This window comes from Piliocolobus tephrosceles, chromosome 2 (genome assembly GCF_002776525.5).
Source record: "Piliocolobus tephrosceles isolate RC106 chromosome 2, ASM277652v3, whole genome shotgun sequence".
NCBI classification, from domain to species: Eukaryota; Metazoa; Chordata; class Mammalia; order Primates; family Cercopithecidae; genus Piliocolobus; species Piliocolobus tephrosceles.
Window position 1 is genome coordinate 82,696,031 of NC_045435.1, and position 24,388 is coordinate 82,720,418.

The following is a 24,388-nucleotide window of genomic DNA, read 5'->3' on the forward strand; positions in this document are numbered from 1 at the left end:
TGGGTACATTTAGAGCTGCATTAAGAAAATCAGAATGAAAAGTACTTTGAGGTGTCAGGTCCCAGAAACTTGTGATGAAACGCAGACCCAGAAGCAGCCACTGCAGAGCCTTTTGCGACAGTATAGAAGATGTGGACGTGCTGACTGTCCTAACAGCTGGAGTAGAGACGTTTATTCTAGTCACCGTTCGTCAGTCCAGGTGCATTTATGGGGGAGCTACGACACTGACTTAGGGTTTGCTTCTTTTTTTTTTTTTTTTTTTTTTTTGAGACGGAGTCTTGCTCTGTCGCCCAGGCTGGAGTGCAGTGGCCGGATCTCAGCTCACTGCAAGCTCCACCTCCCGGGTTTACGCCATTCTCCTGCCTCAGCCTCCCAAGTAGCTGGGACTACAGACACCCGCCACCTCGCCCGGCTAGTTTTTTATGTATTTTTTAGTAGAGACGGGGTTTCACCGTGCTAGCCAGGATGGTATCGATCTCCTGACCTCGTGATCCGCCCGTCTCGGCCTCCCAAAGTGCTGGGATTACAGGCTTGAGCCACTGCGCCCGGCCAGGGTTTGCTTCTTAAATTTCATCTTAATAATGTAAGATCCCCCCACCCAACCGCCGTGGTTTCTAACCAACTCTCCACCTCTCTCCCCGCCCTACAATCACAGTGCCTCTTTCCCATTTTACCCTCACTGACTGCTACCCTCCCTGGCCCATCTATCAGCAGACCAAAGGAATTTGTGAGCTCCAAATCTGACGATCTATGTATAAAAGTCTAATGGGAAGATCTCTTTTAAAAACAGCACAGCTTACGCTTTCTAGCTTTCCTTTGCATGAATTCACGATTCTTGGCTGGCAAAACTGAGCAGAGATGGGCTGCCTTTGAGGTCTAGACTAGCAGTCAGAGGTGAGATCAAGAGCTAGCCTCAGGTTGTAAGAGAACACAGCAGAGTTTCCTTCATCCAGGAAGTCTCCTAACAAGAAAGCCAGCTGAATCAATGTGCTTAGTGTGAGAGCTGACAGCCCCTGTTGCGAATGGATAACAAGCAATTCTCTGACTGGTGGCAGTGCCACAGACCACACTTGGAGGGGCAGAGCCTGCCCTTTTCTTCCTGGAGTTAAGAGTAACTCAAAAGCTAAAGAAAGCGCAGTGATCCTTCCCCTCCCCTCCAGGGAGGTATTTACACCTTGATCAAACATTTGGTCATGAGTAGCAACTAGACCTCCAGAGTACTGACAGGGCGGAGGAGACCCAGGGTCCGCCCTTCCCACCTGCTGTGGTGTGTGCCCCAGCCCCGCCTTCATTTGTACCGTGTGCACCGCTCCTCTCCGTTATTTATGTCATTTCCCAGGGGCCAAACCCACCACATGGGTGCTGGAGGCCAGCCTCTGGCTTTGAGATTTTATTCCTGAACAGCTCCTCTCTCCTTCTCTCCAGAATTATCAGTGTTCTCTCCTTCAGGCCATTTCCATCGGCCTATAAGACATTCTCAATGCTGGTGTGCTGTGATGGATAAAATCCCTTTAAATCAGCACAATAGGGGTTTAACATTTCCTTGGGATGTTGGAAATTTTTGGCAACTTCATTGGCTCTCTCTCTCCAGAAACCCCTTACACTCACAAAACTGTGCCCAAATCAGAATGATTGACAGACTGAAGGGTGATGGACACCCTTAATCTAGGAAGCAGGAGGCAGGTGACTGAAATCACGGGCCCTGACCAGGTGGCTCTGACAGGAGTCCAGGGGAGGGAGAAAATGCCAGCCCTCCCATTCTTCCCACATACTGTTTCCCTATTCAGTAGCCTCTTGTTTAATAAAATCACTGTCAAGTGGCATGACTCAGTTTCCCCATCCTTCACCATATTGCCTTTGTAACCAGAAGATAAGACAAGACATGACTCCTAACAGAGGGCCCCTCTCCCTGCTCTCTCCTCTTGGCCTATGATGATGTGTTCTCCTGCAACTGAATTCTGAGGCCAGAACCTCTCAGGTGGAACCACCAGTCAATTCTATATTATTTTTGTGTCCAGCTCTACCTGTCTGAAAAGAGCAAACAAATCAGCCACACGCAATAATATGTGTTACGCAGAAACATTCCTGACTCTGACTCTTAAAATTATAAATCAGACTAATGTGGGCCTCAGGGTCAGGAAGCACCATTATTTCTAAGAACCCTATTCTCACCATCCATCAATGTTTGTCTCCTGCTGGACAGTGGGTTCCCAGAAGGCACACCTCTTCTTATTCCTGGACCTCTTGCCAGGATATGACACAGGTGTGGCACACGGTAAGGGGGCAATGTTTGTGGAATGGTTGCAAATGGGAAACAAGAAAAGTGGCCCAAGTCCAGATTCCTTTTGCTGCCTAGATTCACTCTCATCTGCAGACTGGAAGAAGCCTATATAAATAGTGTGCCTTTTGTCATTGACCATGGCAGCCGGATCTCTTCCCTGTTTCTGGCAGGGATTATTTGGGTAGCATCTGACCCAAGTGATAACGCAAAGTGCCAACTTTTGGTAGAAACTATGCCTGACAGCTTTCTAACTAGCGAAAGCCTTTCCAGAGGTAAGTGGGGGATTAAGGGAAGATGTGTTCCACTCTACTCTACCCAGATACCCTGCGATAGAAAAGCAGGTATCATCTCATGACCAGAGGCTGCACCTCCAGGATCATCCCTTTATTCCTTTCTTTATTCCACCAATATTACTGAGCTACCACCAGGAAGCTGGCATCATGTGAGGCACCACAGAGCCAGAGACAGAAGACTCAGCCTGAGACCTCAAGCAGCTGCTCACCAACAGAGAGGCAGACATGGAGTAGTGTTGGTAACGATGGTGCATAGTAGGCCCCCAACAGATGCACGAGCAGAGGAGAGGGCTGGCTCTGGCTGGGCTGGTGAGGATGCTGCCTCACAGGAGAGAACACTTCCCACAGGCCTTCAACGATAACAAAGAGGAAGCAGGGCATCCAGGCAGAGGCGTGTGGGCAGGGAAAGGTCGAGCATGCCAACACCCTGGGATGGGGTGGGGAAGAAGAAATGGCAGGGAGGCAGAAATACACAGGGGCCAGTGCTTCATGGAGGACTTTGAATATTTGACTAAGAAAATTGTATATGCTTTCTCAAGCAATAGGTGGCCAGTGCCAAAATATCACTGCAAGAGTGGTCTGGTCAGCTTTGGGCTTACAAAGGGAGTAGGTAGAAGGGCTGAGGCCAGAGGCAGGGAGACCATTTTGAAGGCAGCCAGGCATAGTAGCTCAGGAGAGAGAAGGGCAGTGCAGGTCTGCATGCCACAGAGGTGGCCACTAATGTTCTGGCATGTATGCATCTTACCAGGCAAGAAGGGGACCAGGAGAGGGCTCTGGGAAACCTCAATGTCAAAATGACAGGATGGAGCCCAACAAGAAGCCCAACGTAAAGTTCTAAAGACAGTAATATTTGGTTTCAAGTATTATTTGCCATTAAAAGTAAATCTCCTAGAATAGATGGAGTCATGAAGAACTGAAAAAAACAGTATCAGATTTTCTCTCTGGCAGGTGGAAAAGGTACTCTAGGAAGATCATGAAGAAGCTTTACTCCTGCAGGGGACCCTGGAGCAGCAAACAGAGCCCTTGAAGGCAGACAGGACCAGAGGACCCAGTGCCCATTCTGCATCAGCTCTGCACAGCAGCATTAGGACAGCACCAAAACTTTTTCTTCTTTCCCCAGACCTAATTTTTCCTTACTTTTTCCAGCCCAAGTAACTAGGAGTATAAATTAGTATATTTTCAGGGTAGAATCAAGATCAAAATGCTTTAAAGGACTAAGATGGTAACAAAGTATGGCTCAATGGAGAAAGCCGGTAACCGCAGCAAACAACCTGGCCTAGAATGCAGCCTGGATGAAACGCCAGATGGTAACATCCCACAAAGAGGGAATCCCAGACAGACCAGGCTCTTCTTACTCCACAGAAGTGCTCTCTATACCTGCTGTAGCCAGCACTTTGAAAAAGGCCCTTCTTAGTTAATCTTCCTCCTTGGAGCAAGAGAACTTGTTGAATTCCAGCAGCTGGAGGGAAAGGCTTGGAGAATGGGGCTTGTGTCTCACCTAAACTAGGGCCTGCTTTTGAAAACCCTACAGAGGCCCGGTCGACCCCAAGTTGAAAGTATGACCTAGGCTGCACCAGGTCAATGCCCAGCTGGTGGACTTTCCCTTCGGGAACCCACAATCAGCTAAATCACCTGCTTGCTTTTCCGGGATGCTTGTGCGCTTCGGCTACTAACCACCTTCCACTCTTGCCTGACCAGTGCTCCAAAACACCTCTTCCCACGCCATGAGATGGCCTCTTCCATCACGGAGGCTCCCAGCGTGGGGTTTCCTCCCTCGGTCCCCCTCCCACTTCCCTCTGGGCTAGCAGAGGCTGGGTCATCTCATCTCCCATGGCCTTAGGGCATTTCCCTCTAAATATGCTCTTTTAGGAGGCCCAGTTTCTGCATCAGGCTCCTTTATACGAAATAAGTCCTTAAGGTCAGATTTCTCAGCTTTAACTCTTCCTTCGGAGAAGGATGTCTTCTCACCTACCAGTAAGAATTTTGTCTTACCTCACTTTCTATATTTATTTTATGAAGCAACTGAAACCCTGCCATCCTGTGTCCCCTAACAGAGATACTGACGAGTCCTCCTAGAAGGTGTGCCTGACTCGGTGGAGAACCCTGCCATGAGGAACCCTGTTACAAAGCTCCTCCCATGAGACAAAGGCTCTCCTGAGATAAGGCTGAGGTCCCATGTGGCCATCTCCTCAGAATATTCCTCCTTCTGCAGCCTCGAAAACCTTGTTCTTCAGCCCGACTACCCCATTGACCAGGAGGGAGGAGTCCTCCCTGGCTTCTTTGTGAAAGACCACTTGCCTGGGCTGGGCTTGTGAACACCAAAGAGAAGAACAAGAAAAAAGGGGCAGGAAAAATTTTAAGGAGGGCATTGCTTCTTGGTGAACTGATACTCTCCCACTCAACCAGGCACACGATATCAACTCAACCTCCCCTGGCCATGGGGAACGCAGCAACAGTGCTCTTCAAGTGTGGAGATGCTGCTGCTACTGTCTTAAAAGCTCTCCCAATTGTAATGTGAGGTTGTCTAATGCTATGAAGATATCTTGCTGAGTAAAACTACAAGCAGTACAATTTCCAGCGGAAATCAACCATTTAAAAACTCTGATCTATCAGTACTAATTATAACTTAGCTACTCATTTCCCTTTGGTATCACCTATCTGTTCACACGCCACTGAACTCTCCTCCCAGGTCTGGAGGTCTTCTGGGCAACTGTCAGCCTACTGGGCAGTGCACTACTGGGCTGTCAATGCACTGGCCTGCTGAAGGGAGCAAGCACAAACATGCACACACACACACACACGTGCACGCGCGCGCGCACACACACACACACACACACACACACACACACACACACACACCATGGGTGAATGTGCTTTCTCTTCAGCCTGGAACAAGCTTTCGAAAACTTCGAGCTTAATCACCTGGCAAGGGAAGACACGGCCCAGGTATCTGGGAAATGTTCCACAGAGAGGTTCCATGTCACATTTCTCAAGTACCTTCAATGTTCTTATTTTGCAACCTTTTCCATCAGTCCAGACAAATATTGTTCAAAGAAGTAAAGGTGAGAGGGAAGCAAACCAAAATCTCAAAGGAAATTAAGATGAATTTGGAAAAGGAGGAAATGCTTATGTATGTAGATATGGACAAGTCACAGTAGATAATAACATCTGGCCATGCATAAGGTGCCAAATTTGACCCCACTGCAATCACCCCAATTAATCACTTACAAATGTCCTTTCTTTTTGGTCCACAAAGATCTGACAAAGATTGCATAGAGATTAATTCAAATTAAAGAAAGGAACAGTTTGGAATTAGAATTTCATGTAACTATGGAGTATGTGAAACCATCCATTTCATAATCCATGTCTAACTTAATTAAATCAGTGTCGTCAGATACCTTACACAGAGATAACTAACTGGGTCACTGAACTCTGTCATCTCTAACTCTGAGAGTTTCTGACTGTACTGGGAAAGAAACTGAGGGCCAAATATCCCACATTTTGGCTTGATGTGGCTCCTCTGTCCAGGGTTTTAGAGTGAGGGACCATCCTTGCTTGATGATGAGGAGGCGGTGGTGCGGGTAGGAGCAGCAGTGGCCGACAGTCTGCAGCGTGGAGCTACATGCCAGGCACTCTGTTAAGCAGTGCGTACATGGTAATTCTTTACTCCTCATGACAACCCCATGAAACAGCACTATTAGCATCCTCATTTTATGGATGAGGAAGTCGAGGCACAGAGAAGTAAGGAAATTGTTTCAGCTGTAAGTGCCAGAGTAGAGATTTGAATCCAGTCCAGTTCCACAACTATGCAATTTGACACTGAACTACACTGCCCCTTATCTGGCAGCCACTGACAAGTGGGGAACTGAATTCACTTCCTCCCAGAGAGGAGACAACGCGCTGAGTCGTCCAGCACAGTTGAACACATTTCATGTCTCATTTTGTGTTAAAGTTGGTGAAATTTTTCTAAATTAAGCAAACAAAAGATGGTATGGCTGTGAGAGGTCTGCAGCTGGTACCAGCACTTCCCTAAAAGGGTAAAAAGGATGCTGTAGACCAAGAACAAACAAAACCAAAGTCTTTAGACTAGATATCTGAAAGTATAATCAGGGTCAAATTCTTCCTGATGGGTTATCTTCAAACATTTTCTCCAGGGCTTAAGTAATGAGGCAGGTTTCCCTGACACAGCATGATACATATTATTCTAGAAACAGAAAACTGGCTTTCAAAATAATCTCCAGTTTACAAATTTCCAATTCTAATCTCCCTTATTCTGTTTCTCAGAATTGTTTTCATGAGGTTTTGTTCTTGCAGATTCATTCTCCCATATGTACACACATGCTCTAATCAGATTTTAATGTTCTCAGGTGGTAACCCAGTTAGTGGCCAGAACAATTTAGCATAATTCAGTAACACAAGACTAACAGGAAGCGGGTATTTCTCCAGGGTGACTCAGCAACAGCCTTTGAAAAGTGGGTTCTGCAACTCACCTTAGGCTTAAAGGCGATGACTTTCAAAACCATCTCGACGGTGAACACCCCGGTGAAGACCATGTTCAGAATGTCCATGGCGTCATTGAACATCTTGGACTGCTCGTAGTGCTATGGATGAAGACAGAGGGACTGTTCTCAGAGCCTCCGCCACGATCTCACGTGCTTGCACATGGAGGCTCCCAGCCCTCTGCGCCCCTGCGGGCATCCTCCACAGCCCGGCGCCCTCGCTCGGCAATTCCGCCGGCATTGCAAGGTCATGTGGTGAACTCCCACCAAGTGCAGGCAGGTCTGTGACAAGATGAGGATGATTGAATGATGAAGGGGGAAAACATATTCATGTCCTCTGCTCAGGATAAAGGGAATTCACCCTTTCTCCTGGCAGGGCTTTATGTTGAGGGCCTTGACCAGAGCACAATGCAGATACCACCAAAATGTCTATGAATAAAGGTAGAATTTGGTGAAGGATAAATTTTATGCCATGTAAGTTTATGTTGAATAAAAGGCAGTGTTTTCTTGATTTTACACTTTTCCCTACATCAGCACACAGTCCTTTACATTCAAAAAGAACTCTTAGATTAAGAAAAATGCCAGAAAATTTATCCCTATCTTTAGACCTACTGTCCAGACAGCACTGAGAGCTGCTTCGATGTGCTGGAGTTCTTAAAGTCAGTGCAAAAGCTGGCTCTAGACCTTGGTCTTTGCTTCCTGTCCTCGTGGAGTATCGACTAGGCATGTAACTTTTGAAAACATTCACTGTTAATACCACACTATAATCTGACATGGCCAGTTAAACTGAATTGCATTTCTTGCTTCCATTGGAATAAGAAGTAGCTGGAACTTAGGTCAAACTCAATGCTTCATCAACTGAAAAATACCTTACTGCCATGCTGAGAGTCACCTGAGGACAGGAGTGTGACTTATGTTTTGTTTTCCAACATTGGGTGTTACTCTGTGACAGGCCCAGATCAAAGTGTCTGAGGGGGCCGGGCGCGGTGGCTCACACCTGTAATACCAGCACTTTGGGAGGCTGAAGTGACTGATCACCTGAGGTCACGAGTTCAGGACCAGCCTGGCCAACATGGTGAAAACTTGTCTCTACTAAAAATACAAAAATTAGCTGGGCATGATGGCATATGCCTGTAATGCCAGCTACTCAGAATGCTAAGGCATGAGAATCACTTGAACCCAGGAGGCAGAGATTGCAGTGAGCCGAGATCGCGCTACTGCACTCCAGCCTGGGCTACAGAGCGAGACTGTCTCAAAAACAAAAAAAAGAAAAATAAAAAATGAAGTGTCTGAGGGGAATTATCGATAGCGTAAACCTTATCTCTAAGGTACGTGTGACAGACTTCCCCATTTTACTGATAAAGAAAACAAGCCTGGGGAATTTAAACAACTTTCCCCAAGTCACAGAAAAATCAGAGTAAAATCAGGATTGAAACAGCTGTGTATCTCCAGAGCTGAAGGTCTCAACCACTACCTGACCACAGGAGGCCCATGGTAAATGTTTACATAATTGAGCGCCACCGCCAGGCTCCACAGAAATGGTATCTACCGTCATGCTGTACGGATAATTTCTTCAACAAAAGAACGATCTTAAACTCCTACCGTGACAACTGTCAGCCAGAACGGAACTCTGGCCAACCTATAGCCCAGACTCATCAGAAAAATCAAAGCCCTCCTGTGAGGGCCAGCATTCCACCCTCAGCATTTGGGGCATGGGGCTGTGTGGAATGCCCGGACCTGATCCCCACGGCTGTCTCCATTTTTACCTGCATGGCCAAGCAGAGTGTGTTGAGCATGATGAGGACAAACATCATGTATTCGAAAGGCGAAGAGTTCACCACGTACCAGAACTTGTACTGGTAGGGGTTTTTGGGGATGTATCTCCGCAAGGGACGTGCTTTCAAGGCGTATTCAACACACTGACGCTGCAACAGCAGAAAAGGGCAGAGATGGAGTTCTGAGCACTTCCAGGGAAGGAGGACCCCGTGGCCATCTGCTCTGAAAGAGCTCACCCTGCAGCTCCCGAGAAGGGGCCATGAACGATGGTGAAAATGATTACGAGTGACCCCCTTCCTGCCGCTGGCACCACTCTTGAGTCACCGAGGGCCCTGCCTCCATTACCTTCTCTGACCCTCCCAGCAACCTCTGGGTAAGCTGGGTACCGACCCATGTGGCTTCCATTTTGCTTACTAAAAACTGAGGCTCAGAGCTTTTAGCTGTCTTTCCTGAGGCCCTGCAGTGTATACACAAGCAGGAGTGAGGATGGGATCCAGGCCTTATCACTGCCTTTCCTCTCTATCACACCTATGGGGGATCTATAGGTGGATCCCATCTATAGTTCCCCTGCCTTGCTGTCCTCCAGGAAAAGAAGCCAAGTAACCACAGGAACAGAAACTCACAAGAACTAGAGGGGCTGGCTCATTCCCTGAGACTAGGAGCCTCTGGCTGCTCCCGGATGGACCCACACGAGATACCCTTCCGGAGCCAGAGTGTGTTAACAATAAACATCTTACGGGGAGCTACCTACATGTCCATCAGGGAGCTTCTGGGCTGGGGAGCTTGTTGTGTTCATTTCAGAATCCCTCGGACGTGGTCAGTAGCGACAGCTAGATTGAACGCAGGTTGGGGCCCAGCTGGAGCACTGTAGTGACAGCTGGATTGAACACAGGTTGGCACCCAGCTGGAGCACTTTCTCACTTACTCGGGGCAGTGGGGCTGGTCCAACCTCTGCAGCAGGCCCAGAGGGAGCCTCTAGCCCCGAGAGCCCTCAGCTCAGCATTGAGACCCTAGACCTAACCCCACTCTCCTACTTTGACTCTGGATGCAGGTTTCGGACAGGCTCCCAGTGTCTGGGACGCGGCGCTGCTCTGACCTCACATGCTGACTCCAGGGACCCCCAATTCGAGCTTGCGCTGGACCTCAGAGGCTGACACGCTTTCAGTGCTGGCTCTGCCTAGCTGGCCTGGCCTTGCCCTGACACTCATCTTCCTTGGGTGAGCAAATTGCTGGGCCAGACCTCTCCCTGACAATCACTGGTGGAATCTGCAGGGACACCCTGACAACTCAAAGGAAAATCTTCCTGCAAAGGAAACCAGCATGTCCTCGCATTTCCCAGTGGGTACAGCCAGCTATGGTTGGCTTGCCGTGCCAGGGCCACTTCCCCTCAGGAAGCCGAGGCTACCAGATCATTCTTGCTTGTGATGTCATAATCAAAACAGAGATGCTACTGATAGACAACCCGGGGAAATTCCCAGAACAGAATCTCGATCTTGTAGACTCTTTCTCAGGGCTGCAAGGAACCTCTAAAGAGCAGCTCTTTAATGCCCTTGATTTAGAGATGAGGGATCAAGCCCCAGCAGGGATCAGAGGGGGCACCTAGGGTCACAGTGCAGGTGCAGGAAGACAGCCCAGAGCACAGGGCCCCTCTCCTCGCCACGTCACGCGAGCAAAAGGCTCCTACTTCCACCAGACTGGCTAAAATATGGTGCCAGATCAAGAATGATGCCAGTATAATATTAGTCCCAAATTCAAAGTTACTGACTTCCCTGGGGTGGTGTAGGGTACTTCCCCCCTAAGTCAGCAGTTCTCAACAAGGGGCAGCTTTGCCCCCCAAAAGGACATTTGGCAATATCTGGAGACATTTTGGTTACTGCTACCAGGGGAAGAGGAACCACTGGCGTCTAACAGCTGGAAGCAAGGGATGCTGCTAAACAGCCTAAAAAGCCCAGGAAACACAACCAAGAATCATCCAGCCTGAAATGCTAATAGCACCAAGGGTAAGAAACTCTGCCCTAAGCGGCTTTAAAGACCATCTCCCAGGAGGGACTGTGAATGCCTGCACGAGTGGCCACAGCATCCTAAGATTCTGAGCCATCACTAGTGGGTCATGATCATGGCAGGTGGCGTAAACACTCTCTGATTTCATACCACCAGGTCTGGGGATGGATTTCATAATTACAAAGTCTCATATGTATCTGGAAACCTAACGCTCAGCAGTGATGACTCAAATGGGCTGAGGGTGTGCTTAGAACAGGGCCCTAGCCCCAGGGACAGACAGTACGTGGGCGCCCTTCTCTGGGCATGGGGGAAATCAGTCAAAAAAGAAGGCACTCCACTCCTGATCAAGGGACAGAAGCCCAAACAGTGTGTGACTTTAACCTGATTTTTGTCCAGCTCACAGTTCTTATACTCTTTTTCTCCTTGCTCCTGAAATGTAACGATGACAAAGCCCACAAAGATGTTCATCATGAAGAAAGCTACAATGATGATGTAGATGATGAAGAAGATGGAAATCTCCACGCGGTGGTTGTAGATTGGGCCGATGTTCTCTCCATTCGAGTCGATGGCTTTATACAGCAACCTAGAGAGAGAAAAATGAAGTGAGGGCCTGCCAAGCCCCCAGCCCACGTGGCCCAGCCCGCTGCCTTCCCAGGTCCTCCCTCTCCTGAACTCCTCTCATGAGCACTGGCTAGGAACCCACCCCAAGGCCGCTGGACACAACCAGGTCTCTCCCATCAGCCTCAGGCCCAAACGGCTAGCAAGCACTAAGAGGAGCGGGAACCTAGGATGTCATCATCGAGGGACTGTTCTGAGGACCTGAAAATCAAAAGATTTCACAAATATTCTAAAACGCCTCTTTCTATTCAGAGAGGAAGAATATCTCGTGTATAAAGACACAGGAGGAAGTGAAAACTATACACACTGGCAAGACAATACGTGACCAACCATAGTAGTTCCAAAGAACTAAGAGGGAGGGTGCTTCCCCAAACAGAGATATGCACTAAAATTAAAGTATGCCTAGCAGAACTCTTAACAGGAAGGGGGGGTTACTGTAACACCCTCAAGGTCCATTGATCCCCATCCTGAGGCAGATTCAACACTTCTGGGGCACCCAGCCCATGTGTAGGCTGCGCTAGACACTTTCACAGCCTCTCCCTTAAGCCTCACGTCCATCTGGGAAGGCAGACGTTACTGCCATCCCCATTACAGGAATATTCAGGGAGGCATCAAAGTGCCACAGTCACACTCCTTGAGGACAGAGCCAGGAGTTGAGCCAGTTCCTCTAAGCCCCGAGTCCCAGGTTTGCTCCTTTCTCCTCAGCTGCCACCATGATTTGCTCAAGGACAGGGTTCAGAGCCTGACACTAGAGCCAGTGCCCACACACAGTGAAGTCTTACTCCATGCGTCTGTTCTCCAGGATTAAATCCCTAATGAACAAGCCCCACCTGACTGCCTCTTTATCCCACAGGAGCTCCTGAAAATATCTGACTCTTACACACACCCCAAGAGCTCTGCTGGCCTGTGAGGCCCAGCCTGCCCACCTCCTGCAGCTCATCTACGCATGCGGACCAGGTATCCAGGACTCTAGCTGTGTTTGCACACTGATGGCCAGGAGCTGGGGGTGGGAGCTCCAGAAGCAGAGAGCAACATGAGAGCGCAGAGGATTCTCCCTTTCAAATTTTAACTTCTCCTTACCTGCTCTTCTTACTTTACCCATCAACATCCTAGCCATTCTTCAGGACCCTGTTCTGCACATCTAGGACACACCAGACCACCTGCCTGGATTGACCACTTGACACTGATTTGATTTGGGCTTGAGGCGAGGAAGCATGTTTAGACACTGTTTCCTCCACAGTGCCTAACACGCGATGCTGCATGGAGCTGGTATCTAAGCACGCAGTCAGCCAGAGCCCAGTTAGACATCTCGAATGGATGGGGAGACACAAGCCTCTGCACAGCGTGGTCTGTAAATGAGCGAGTGGGTGCTCAGTAAAAGAGATGGCACAACAGCAACTGTCTGCACCTGGCACACATTAGTACGAAGTACGAGGAGTGAATGAATGAATGGTTTGGGACACCATCCAGAGCCTCTTTGGGAGTAGCAGATGGCAGCTTTCCTGACATCCAATGGGAGTTCACAGGACTGAAGCATCTCGGGCCTCACTGCTCCCACCCAGAGATGCTGCTGGGCATCTCTACCAACCCTGCTTCACAAATCATCCAACTACACAGAAAGAGGCCCTATGGGTCAAGAAATGACTGAGAAGTGGCCCAAGGTTAAAAAGCCACAGGGCAAGCCTGTGACCCTGGAGAACAGAAATGGGACTGACTCCAGGAGGGAGGGCTTAGCCCTGGGCACAAGACTGTGTGCTCCCCATACTTACGCAGGCCAGCCCTCAAACGTGGAGACCGTGAAGAGTGCCATCATAGCAGAGAGGACGTTGTCGAAGTTGAAATCACTGTTTTGCCAGATCCGCTCACGGACCACAGGACTGTCAACATCCCCATCCTTGTAGAGGATGAAAAGTCCCCTGGAGAAGAAAACAGGTGTGGGTCATCTGGCTTCACACATGACAGATGGAAGCAACATAAAGTTAGACACACTGCCCTGATCCCACCCTCCAGGCAGGTCATGCTCAGTCTGCCCGCCAGTCACACAGCTGAGCATAACACCGGCGCCATTTCTCCTCTCCTTGCCCTTGCATTTCATGTACTTTGCAGCTCAAATAACCATTGAATAACTACCAGTGCAACGTGTATTCTCCAGAGCAGCCAGCCAGGCACCGGGCATACGTCGTTGGCCGATAAAAACCACAGCATGGTGAGTGTGTCTCATACACAACGGGCTTGAGGCATGCTCTGAAGGATCAAAGCTCGGCCACAGAGAACTCTGTAAGCTCTAGGAAACAAACCCACGTATATTCTTCCTGCATTTTAGTTTTAATCAAATCCCTTTCTCTTCTTACTAATGGCATTCCCAATTTTTTTCCCAAAAGAATTCCATTATTTCTGGCAAATTATTTCTCCCAGAACTTCATTTCTGGAAGGAACCAAAGAGATAAAGCACAATATCTTTATTTTACAAATGAAGACACAGAGGCTTCGAGAGGGAGGAAACAGTGTCCCCACGCCTGTGTCTGCTAGGCTGCTCACCTCCAGGGACGCCATGAACGGTGCCTGAATGGTGCCCTGGAGGTGCAGAGACACAGCCAAATTGCAATTGGTGCTCTCTGACTGCATCTTCTGCTTAAAATAAACCCCAAACCAATGTATGCACACAGTCAGCCTAGCCAGAGCCCAGTGAGTTACGTCTCTCACGGGTGGGGAGACACAGGCCTCTGCACAGTCTGAAACTTTAGGCAATGGCTTCCATGACTGCCTTCATGGTCACTGGACATCCTGGAATGGGAGGCATGAATATCTCCCACCTTGTCTCTCCTCTGCCAATTCTTGTCTATGGAAATATGGCCAAGATGTAGGTAACAGGAGCCAGGAGAGAGGAAGTCTAGAAAGTCTGCCAGAAGAGGGAGCCAGCTCCCGAACACCAGAGAGTTGAGTTTCAAGTTCTGATTTGGGGAAATTATCTACATGGCTGTCATGGAAGCTATTTGGGGCATTTCATAATTGTTATTTCAGGGTTCCCCCAACTCCCACCATTTATAGATTCTCTACCACAAAAGCCATCTATCCATTCTTTTGGGATGACAAAAAGTTTGGAACCAGATAGAGGTGTTGGTTGCACAACAATGCCGCGGATACTCTATGCTAAGGAACTGTATACTGAAAACAGTTGAGGTTACGTGAGTTTCACCTCAATGAAAAACAAACACCATCTATCCACCCACAAGCTGAGCATACAGGCCTGTTTTATTTCATGACCAAAACTTCTGACGTGCCAACATGTGTGAATCCTTGAAGTCTGCTATTTGCTCTTCTAAGTTCCCCACTCCACTCTCAGGACGCTCACCTGCATTCTTCAGGGTTACTTTTGGCTTCATCCGTACAGCGATAGAACTTCCCCTGGGTACAAAACAGACAGGCAGTCAAGTCAGTCAAGTAAATGCAGGCTTCTCCTTAAAGAAATCCACCTGAGTTTTATGCTTGGAGGCAGTTCCTCTACCTTGAATAACTGGACCCCAATACAGGCAAACATGAACTGGAGGAGGGTGGTGACGATCATGATGTTGCCGATGGTCCGGATGGCCACGAAGACGCACTGGACCACGTGCTGTGGAGAGGGCAGAGGGGCGTGACTCTCCTTTGTGATTTTGGCCTCGAGGTGAGCTAACATCAGCCAAGAGTTTCTGTTTTGGCCGGGTGCAGTGGCTCACATAATCCCAGCACTTTGGGAGGCAGAGGAGGGCAGATCATTTGAGGTCAGGAGTTTGAGACCAGCCTGGCCAACATGGTGAAACCTCATCTCTACTAAAAATACAAAAATTAGCTGGGCGTGGTGGCTGGCGCCTGTAATCCCAGCTACTTGGGAGGCTGAGGCAGGGCAATCACTTGAACCCGGGAGGCAGAGGTTGCTGTGAGCCAAGATCATGCCACTGCACTCTGGCCTAGGCGACAGAGCAAGACTCCATTTTGGGGGGAAAAAAAAAAGAAAGAAAGAAAACAAAAAAGAAGAAATGCTACAGGTGCAGTGCTGCCTGGCACATGGGCCCAAAGGGTCCCCACCCATAAATGACTGAGGAATACAGAAACCCAGTAGCCTGGCCGGGTGCGGTGGCTCACGCCTGTAATCCCAGCACTTTGGGAGGCCGAGACGGGCGGATCACGAGGTCAGGAGCTCGAGACCATCCTGGCTAACCGATGAAACCCCGTCTCTACTAAAAAAATACAAAAAAACTAGCCAGGTGCCACGGTGGCGGGCGCCTGTAGTCCCAGCTACTCGGGAGGCTGAGGCAGGAGAATGGCGTGAATCCGGGAGGCGGAGCTTGCAGTGAGCAGAGATGGCGCCACCGTACTCCAGCCTGAGCCACAGAGCCAGACTCCGTCTCAAAAAAAAAAAAGAAACCCAGTAGCCTTTTATACAGTCTACATGAAAACTGAAAGATTAAAATAAACACAAAGAACCACTAACAAAAAGGTAATAAATGAACAACAATTATAAAGAAAAACATCTTCAATTACCAAAAATAAAGAAAATAAATCATAATTTTTAACATGCCATTAGAACTTGGCACAGGTGGCTGAATTGGTTAGAAAGGTCCTTATAACCCACTTTAAAAATCCATCAGGCCTCAGCTCAGCTCTGCCCAGAAGAGCCAGTAATTACAGCCAACCCCAACCCAAGCCAGCCCAGCCTGGAGGAGAGGAATCAAAACCTTAAGTCCTTTGGCTCTGTTGATGGCCCTGAGGGGCCTCAGGACCCTTAAGACTCTCAGAATCTTCACAACGGAGATGGCACTGGATCTAGGGAAGGAGCAGAAAGATGGCAGGCAGGGCATGTTATAAATGGACAGGATGCTTTAAGATTCACCATTTCACTGGATCTTCACTTTAGTATCCCTGCACAGTTAGCATGGGATCCATGTGGTGCTGGGCTGATCTCTCTCCGTGACTCAGAGGCAACCTCTCTTCCCCGCCCACACGAGGCAGCACCTCCCAAGCCCAGCCCACGGCACTCCCAGAGGTGACAGGTGCACAGCTAACCTTGGCAGAGACATAACTCGTGAACTCTCTTTGTTCTTTCCACTCACTGTAAACGCTAGGTAGTGACTGGCTTTTAGGCTTCATAGATGGTTTGTTTCTGTTTAAGGTTGGAGGCCTGCTGTACCACTTTGGCACTGGGGCTTCTCTGGCCTTCAAGGAGCTCAGAGTCTGGTGGAGAGATGGGCAGTTCCAACCCAGTGTGGCTCATGATGGGGGTAAATGTGGTGTGCTTGGCCAGGGGAGTACAACCTGTGGGAGTTGGGAGGAGCCTGGGAAGGACTCTAGGGTGGGGATGGTGATAGCCAGGTGAGTCCCAAAGGAGGAGTAGGGGTTAGCAAGGACAATAGGGAGGGGGGCTCAGTGTGAGGGAGCAGCATGTACAAGGATGCGATACAAGAGAATGCAGCTTTCTGCTGCACCCCAGATGGCCGTGTGTGGTCAGAGCACGTGCTCAGGAGGAAGTGGGCAAGACTGCAGCTGGAGAGGACATGAACAGCCTGGGAGTTAATAGGAGCTGCAAAGATGTTAATGCAAATGGCCTTCCAAGCTATGATCACAGGGCTCCCTCAGTGGGAGGCGAGGAGGACCACAGAGGGCTGTTCCAGGCAGAGGTTCTTGGTCTTCCTAGGAGGGTAGGTCCTTTCCACTTCTCTTTAGCTTAGAGGGCATATGTGTGCATGTGTGCTCACATGGGGGATATTCTATGTTCAGCATCTGAACAGAAGTGCTCACAGGTCAGCAAGAAAGCAAGGCCACACCTGATGCTCTACTGGAGCCTCTGCCCTACACCCCTGGGGATGGCGAGCAGTACTCAGCAATGGCTGTTCCCACCAGAAATTGCTAAATGCCATGGAAAAGACCTGGGGCCCTGACTTTCAGCCTTGGCTCCCCCCTAGCTGAAACATTTTAGAGGCCAAAGAAAAAGTCCTAGGAGGTTCTATACCCTGAAAATCAAAGGAAGTTTTCAATATCCAAGCTGGAATAACTGAGAGGCCACCTGGCCCCAGCCCCTCCTATATAAAAGGGGCACAGGGTTCCTGAGAGAAGACACGCTTAAGGCCCTGGAATCAGCCTTTGGAGGGACCAGGACTAGAACCTAGATTCCCTCCCTCCTAGTCAAGACCTCTTTTACCTCAGTTGAAAGCAAATTTCACCGAGAGTAATAAGCTCAACCTAGCAGCAGGCGCACACACGCACACACACACACACACACACACACAACCCCAAAAGAAAACATGAATTGTCTCAATGCTTTCTGGAATGCAAGCAAATTAAATAAACCTATATAACTAAATCATGAAAGTGATGCCTAGCCTTTATCAATTATGTTAAAATCCCTTACACAAACCATTCAGCCCAACAGTTCTGGGCACACACCCCAGAATACTTACTGAATCCCAAATGACACCAGAGACACCCCAACCACCAGCATATCCAGCAAATTGAAGTAGTTCCTGCAGAAGGCCCCTTTGTGGAGGAAAGCTCCAAAAGTTGTCATCTAGAAGCAAATCATGGGTGATTTACCACTTTTTCTCTCCAGAGGAAAAGAAACCTGGGCTCTTTACAAAATCTGAAGTAAAGTATGACTTCGTTAACAAGCGTGCATTAAGCAGTCAGAAATGTAAACCAATGGGGCTGAGCCACCGGATGATTTGTTCAAACAAAAATCAAAAGGGGGTAGCTTATTTTGGATACATTTTAAAAGAAGAAACCAATTTAGGCTTTATTACAGCCATCACAGGTTTCAAATATGAACACACTGTTGGCATGTCCAAAGAGCCTGTCTAAGAGAGGCTCCACACGACTACATTCGTCAAAAGGTTAAGTGCTGCCCAGACAGCCCACTTTCCCACAAAGCGCTGGCTCTGGCCCCTCTGAGGCCCTGGTAGAGCCTACCTTGTTTCAATTAAGCCTTCCCAGTGGGGGCTTGAATTCAGGGCTCCCAGGCTCTATGAACCTACATCACTTTTCCACATAGGCCCCTTATTGTTCCTAATGGTCTTTAATGACACACCCATCTTAAGCAATTCCTCCAAGTCTGATGACATGTGTCAGGCATGGCTAGGATGCCAGGTGGCATCTCACCTGAGCCAGTCTCACGACTCTGTGCTCACCTGCCATATGTACCTGGAGCACATATTATGGGTGCTCCAGTGAGATTTCTATAGGTGATGGAAAAAAGAGTTTCCCAAAGAGTTAGTTCCCCAAAGTAAGAAATAGCAAAATACATATTTTAAAACAAAAAAGGTTAGAGAAGGCTCAGATAAGTACGGTATAAGAGAGGTAGAGGTGGGAAATATTACATTGAACCTTATGAAATCGCCAGTGTTTAACCCTTTTTGACCTACAAAAATGGTAATTTCATAGAGCTTAAGCAAATAACCAAACAGCCTTCCAAATCTCCCCAAGGCCACCAGGAACCACAGCCTCAGATACTAGACACTTCCGGATGAGTCTCCATTTTCTGAATCCTTCTTGTTTTAGCTTATTTTCCATTCTCTAAAATACCTTCAAAATGAAGAATGACTCAGAAGATTTAAGTCAGTGAAGCAATTCTACAGAAATTAAAAAGTAACAATCATTTTTTTCCTTTTAAATAATCTGTGTTTAATTTTCCCCAAAGCCCATGAGTAACTATATTCATTTAACAACTTAAAAATGTGGAGAGTAAAATAAAACCTCAATTAACCAGGCTAACAGACTAAGTAGAACATATCCCCATTCACTTTGAAATGACGTCAAATTCTAAAACCAAGAAGCTGAGGCAGAAGCCGAGTGTTCTGGTGGCACCCCTCTGACCCCCACCACGTGCATTCTGCATCCACAGGTCCTCCCACAGAGGCCTCATCAACAAGAGCTGGTCACTGTCCCACTGCACACTTCTGACTCAGGAGAACTGTCAAACAAATTCATTGGCTTAAAGGCAGGAAAATGAACTCAAATTTTTAGAAGATTTTAAAGAAAGGTGTTTCTTTAAAATGCTGTTCATGAACCAAAAAATAAAAAAATTTAAAAAACCAACCTCAAAAAACTAACCACCTCATTCCCTGACATTGAGGTTTCATTTTATATAAGATTTTGTAAAGAGCCCAAGTTCCACAGTAGTCCAATGCAAAATACATTTTGCCTGAGTTGCACACACAAAACATCCCCCAATGGCTTAAAGAAAACCATGGTTGAAAGTCTTCATTTCCCAGCTTGTCTCCCTGCTAGGAGATGGTTACCCTGACAGTTCTGATGGGCCACGTTCTCCCAGAACCACAATGACCCACGCCCTGTGGTTCTTGGCCAGTTGTGGATAGGTTCTTGGAGCTTTGCTGTGGTCTCCAGCACTCTAAGCACATAAGGAATGGGCTCCCATGGGGCAGACTTCACAGTCAGTACGCAAACCACATGCAGCAATGGCAGCTATTAGCTCATGCATGGGCAGTACATTTAGGTCACCCTGGCCAAAGGGCGCTCCTTTTGTGTAAATGTAAGCCCATCCATTAAAACAGACAGAAAATACCTTAACACAAATAGACCCAAGTCATCTTGCAAATCCTATTGCAAGAAAATAGCGTGTTACTATTTTAGGCCCCCAAAACACAATGCAGCTAGAGAAACAAAAAGAGAGACATCCTCTTCAGAGGATAAATGCTTTTCCTCTGACTTTGATGTCAGAAAGGGTGGAAAAAAGTTCACACACCGTGATATATATCTATTATCGGTTGACAAATTCCAGAGGGTATTTTTTTAAAGAAGCAAAATATAATTGTCAACCACTATCATGAAGCCAGAGTAGGTCCTACACGCATTCAAAGATTAAAAAGAAAGAGCAAAAACAAGTTGTAATGGTCACAGGAAAAAAAAATCCTTTGGTAAAAAAAAACTTAGCTCGACCACAAAAGACAAAAAAACCCATAAAAAATCAAAACCACTCCACGCTTCTTTCCTGTGTGTCACACACAGGAGCAGCCCTTAAAACACACTGCCGGGTAACCTGTTACCTTCAAAATGATCTCAAATGCAAAAGTACCAGTGAAGACATAGTCTGCGTAACCTAGCATCTGGAAGGCAAACAAAGAAGTGCAACTATTATTGCTCCAGCTGCTGTGGAGTATGTGAAGATCAAGGAAAATCCATTACCTTCAACAGGATCTCAACAGTAAAGATGGCTGTGAAGGCATAGTCAAAGTAACCCAGTATCTGCAAGGCACAACATGTGGGAGTGAGAAAAGGCATTCAGACAAACTCTGATAGCTGCACGCTTATGGGCAGAAACCCCCCATGCAGTCAGAGACCCATCCTCCCAGGAAAACCCCGCCATTCTGAAGGTTAGTGCAGAGCCGCTGGTAAATGCCCACTTTGGTCAATTACGTCATTCCCAAAGAGCGTTTGAGAATCCTGACCTCCTTTAACCACTCACCCTGACTTGCTTCCCGGTCTTGTGTCTTGGACAGGCAGAGAGGCTCATTTCTGAGAGTGCTTTGTTAACAAGCTTTCCTCATCAGAGAGCACTACATCTACAAATGACTTGTGGCACCAGATAAATCAGAGGCTTATACACATTTTGGATTTTTAACCGCGTTTCTGGCTGAATGAAGTATATTGCCCTTCATCTGAGCATCAGATCGGTGGAGAAGCATAAATGAAGACAGCAGTGGCATCCGTCAGACCCAGTGGTTTCCACATGCTCCCTTGCATTCCAGCCTGTGTAATCAGGTCGTCAGCACCCTTCCCCGCCCATGCGCGGGGCTGGCTAAGTCTGCAAGGGATGGTTTTACAGACTGCCTTCCTCCTGCCCATTGTTCTGCATCTAACACTGCTCTCTCTAAACTGAGGGGTTTTTTTTTAAACCTTGCTGGGCCCACTCAAATAACAGACTGACTTGGTCTTTGAATTTTCAGTCCAGGCAACTCTATCCACATTGGTGACAATACCATCTATTACCCCATCGACAGAGTCCTGCTAGCCCTTTCTGGGGTCCCTGCTTCTCCTTGGAGCCGTGGAGGCAAGTGGACCAGCAGCAAGAAATCTGCTCACAGGGAGCTTCTGACCACAGCACTTGCCTTATCTGCAAAGGTGAGTTGGTCTTGGCCACTGATCTTCATGACAACTATGATCTATGGCTTTGAAAGAACTGAAGAGAGCAGAGCTGGAAGGGACTGTGGAGACCACCCAGGCCTAATCCTTTAACAGATGTGGCTGCTGGGAGCAGGGAGTGGACACACGCATAGGCCACGCAGCCACTCACAGGCACCGCTGAGCAAGGAGTAGACCTGGGGTATGCCAGTGGAGAGCCACAGGGGTGAGGTGTTGTAGGTAGAGGAGTCGCCTGGGGGCTGTGTCACAATAAGGTGAGGACCTCTGCTTCAAGCCCAGTCTCTCTCTTCAGAGGGTATTCATTTTCCAAACTGTTTCTGGTTTTGGACTTACGAACTCCTGTGTAACAGAGTTTCTCGGCCAGGCAATGGAAGGTATCTTCCCATGCACTAGCAGACCTCAGCCATCTTCTCCTTACTCCTTCCTAGGTCACAGTGAGAATATTAACGTGGAAAGCATCAAGTAGCTCAGAAACACACTGCAGCCTACAAGTCTACGAGGCCAGCCTGGCGCCCGGGCTGAAGTTGAGATTTAAGCTGTTTTTTTTCCCTCACTCGGCTTGCATTCTCTCACTCTCTTTTTTAAAAGAAGAATTCGGCTAAGGTTAAAAAAACATACAAACACTGCAGAATCTAAAAGCCAATAAACATACACAAATGTACATCTTTTTAGGAAGAACAGCAACATTTTTGGGTAAGGCAGCAGGGAAATAAACTTATGGAGAAGCAATTATAATTAAAAATAAGACATGAAGCCCCCATGTAAATTAATCCCTTGGCAATGCGTATTTTAGACTAGCTCCTGGCCTAGTTTGTCACCTAATGCTGTTTTTTCCCCAAACACCGCCCTTGTGTCCTTTTTTTATGACGGGATGAAATGACACAGAGGTCTTTCTTCTATTGGGGCATTTACAGCAACAAAATCATCTCTAACGGCCGGGCGCGGTGGCTCAAGCCTGTAATCCCAGCACTTTGGGAGGCCGAGACGAGCGGATCACGAGGTCAGGAGATCGAGACCATCCTAGCTAACACGGTGAAACCTTGTCTCTACTAAAAAATACAAAAACTAGCCGGGCGAGGGTGGCGGGCGCCTGTAGTCCCAGCTACTCGGGAGGCTGAGGCAGGAGAATGGCGTAAATCCGGGAGGCGGAGCTTGCAGTGAGCTGAGATCCGGCCACTGTATTCCAGCCTGGGCGACAGAGCGAGACTCCGCCTCAAAAAAAAAAAAAAACAAAAAACAAAACAAAACAAAACAAAAAAAATCTCTAACAAAAACCCTAATTTGTGGGGACAAATCAAGACAGGCCCAGTGCCTTCCTCTTTATATTGACACTAACATGCACCACGGGGAAAGTACTTTTTCTCTTCATATCAGAGTGCGTGTTTCATAAATCTGATAGGTTGGGCTTGCCAGGCTCCAGAAATGGAAAGCAACAGCATGAGGCTTGGTTGCCCCAACAGAGTCCTGGGGGCACAGATGTGCTGGTGTGTCTTAATCCTAAAATTTCTAACAATCTGATGCTCAGAAAAAGGCACCCACCAGCAAGCCAGGGACACCTGATGGCCTTGCACACTTGCCAGCCTCCCTCTGCTGGTTGGGTTTCTTGGTAATAATCTGAAACTGCATGATAATATCTAGGCCTGAGAGTCAACAGGCTGCTGCTTCTAGCTGTCTTACCTTTGAATGGTCTTCAGTGCCAAGTAAGCTGCACAGCTAAGGTGGGGCTGCTGCGGCAAGAGCCAGTTTAGGTGCAAGTTTCCTTTCAACATAGACACAGTTGGCGGGCACCATCTCTAAGTTACAAAACTGACAACTAACAGAAAACCCTCAACTTGCTTGTATGTTTGTTTGTATGCTTTTTTGAGACAGAGTTTTGCTCTTGTCACTGAGGCTGGAATGCAATGGCAGGATCTCAGCTTATTGCAACCTCCGCCTCCCAGGTTCAAGTGATTCTCCTGCCTCGGCCCCATGCATAGCTGGGATTACAGGTGCACACCACCACGCCCAGCTAATTTTTGTATTTTCAGTGGAAATGGGGTTTTGCCATGTTGGCCAGGCTGGTCTTGAACTCCTGACCTCAAGTGATTGCCCGTCTCGGCCTCCCAAAGTACTGTGATTACAGGTGTGATCCACTGCTCCTGGTCCCTTGACTTGTTTTCTTAGTACAGTTGGTGTCCATAAGGGATTGGTTCCAGGACCCTCTCAGACTCCAAAATCTCAAGTCTCCGATATAAAAATGGTGTCGTGTTTGCATATGATCTATGCACATCCTCCTGTAGACCTTAGATCATCTCTAGATTTCTCAAGATACCCAAGGTCATGTAAATGCCATGTAAATTGTTTAGGAAATGACAAGAAAAAAATCTGCACAAACTCAGTACATTTTTCCCCCAAATTTTTTGTCTTTTTCCTTTTTGAGACAGAGTCTTACTTACTCTGTTGCCCAGGCTGGAGTGCAGTGGTGTGATCTCAGCTCACTGCTGCAACCTCCGCCTCCCGTATTAAGCAATTCTCAGCCTCCCAAGTAGCTGGGACTACAGCTGCGCACCACCACACCTGGCTAATTTTGGTATTTTTAGTAGAGATGGGGTTCCACCATGCTGGCCAGGCTGGTCTCAAACTCCTGACCTCAAGCGATCCACCCACTTCGACCTCCCAAAGTGCTGGGATTACAGGCATGAGCCACCACGCCTGGCCACCCCCAAACATTTTCTATCTGTGGTTGGTTGAATCCATGGATGCCAAACCCATGGATACGAGAGCTAACTGGACAGCCACTTCTGCCACGCCAA

The 24,388-nt window shown here is 47.9% G+C and overlaps 1 protein-coding gene across 4 annotated transcripts in view; it reads right to left on the reverse strand.

Moving 5' to 3' along the window:
• CACNA1D (calcium voltage-gated channel subunit alpha1 D) overlaps nt 1-24,388 on the reverse strand; it is a 333,155-nt gene that overhangs the window by 53,207 nt on the left and 255,560 nt on the right. For all 4 annotated transcript variants that reach the window (XM_023189554.2, XM_023189557.2, XM_023189555.2 and 1 more), the window contains 9 exons: nt 20,640-20,699; nt 17,903-18,009; nt 16,184-16,271; nt 14,974-15,081; nt 14,821-14,873; nt 13,238-13,384; nt 11,232-11,433; nt 8,840-8,998; nt 7,065-7,175 (listed from right to left, as the gene is read on the reverse strand). In XM_023189554.2, coding sequence (XP_023045322.1) covers nt 7,065-7,175; nt 8,840-8,998; nt 11,232-11,433; nt 13,238-13,384; nt 14,821-14,873; nt 14,974-15,081; nt 16,184-16,271; nt 17,903-18,009; nt 20,640-20,699 — 1,035 coding nt within the window. The remainder of the gene's footprint in view (nt 1-7,064; nt 7,176-8,839; nt 8,999-11,231; nt 11,434-13,237; nt 13,385-14,820; nt 14,874-14,973; nt 15,082-16,183; nt 16,272-17,902; nt 18,010-20,639; nt 20,700-24,388) is intronic.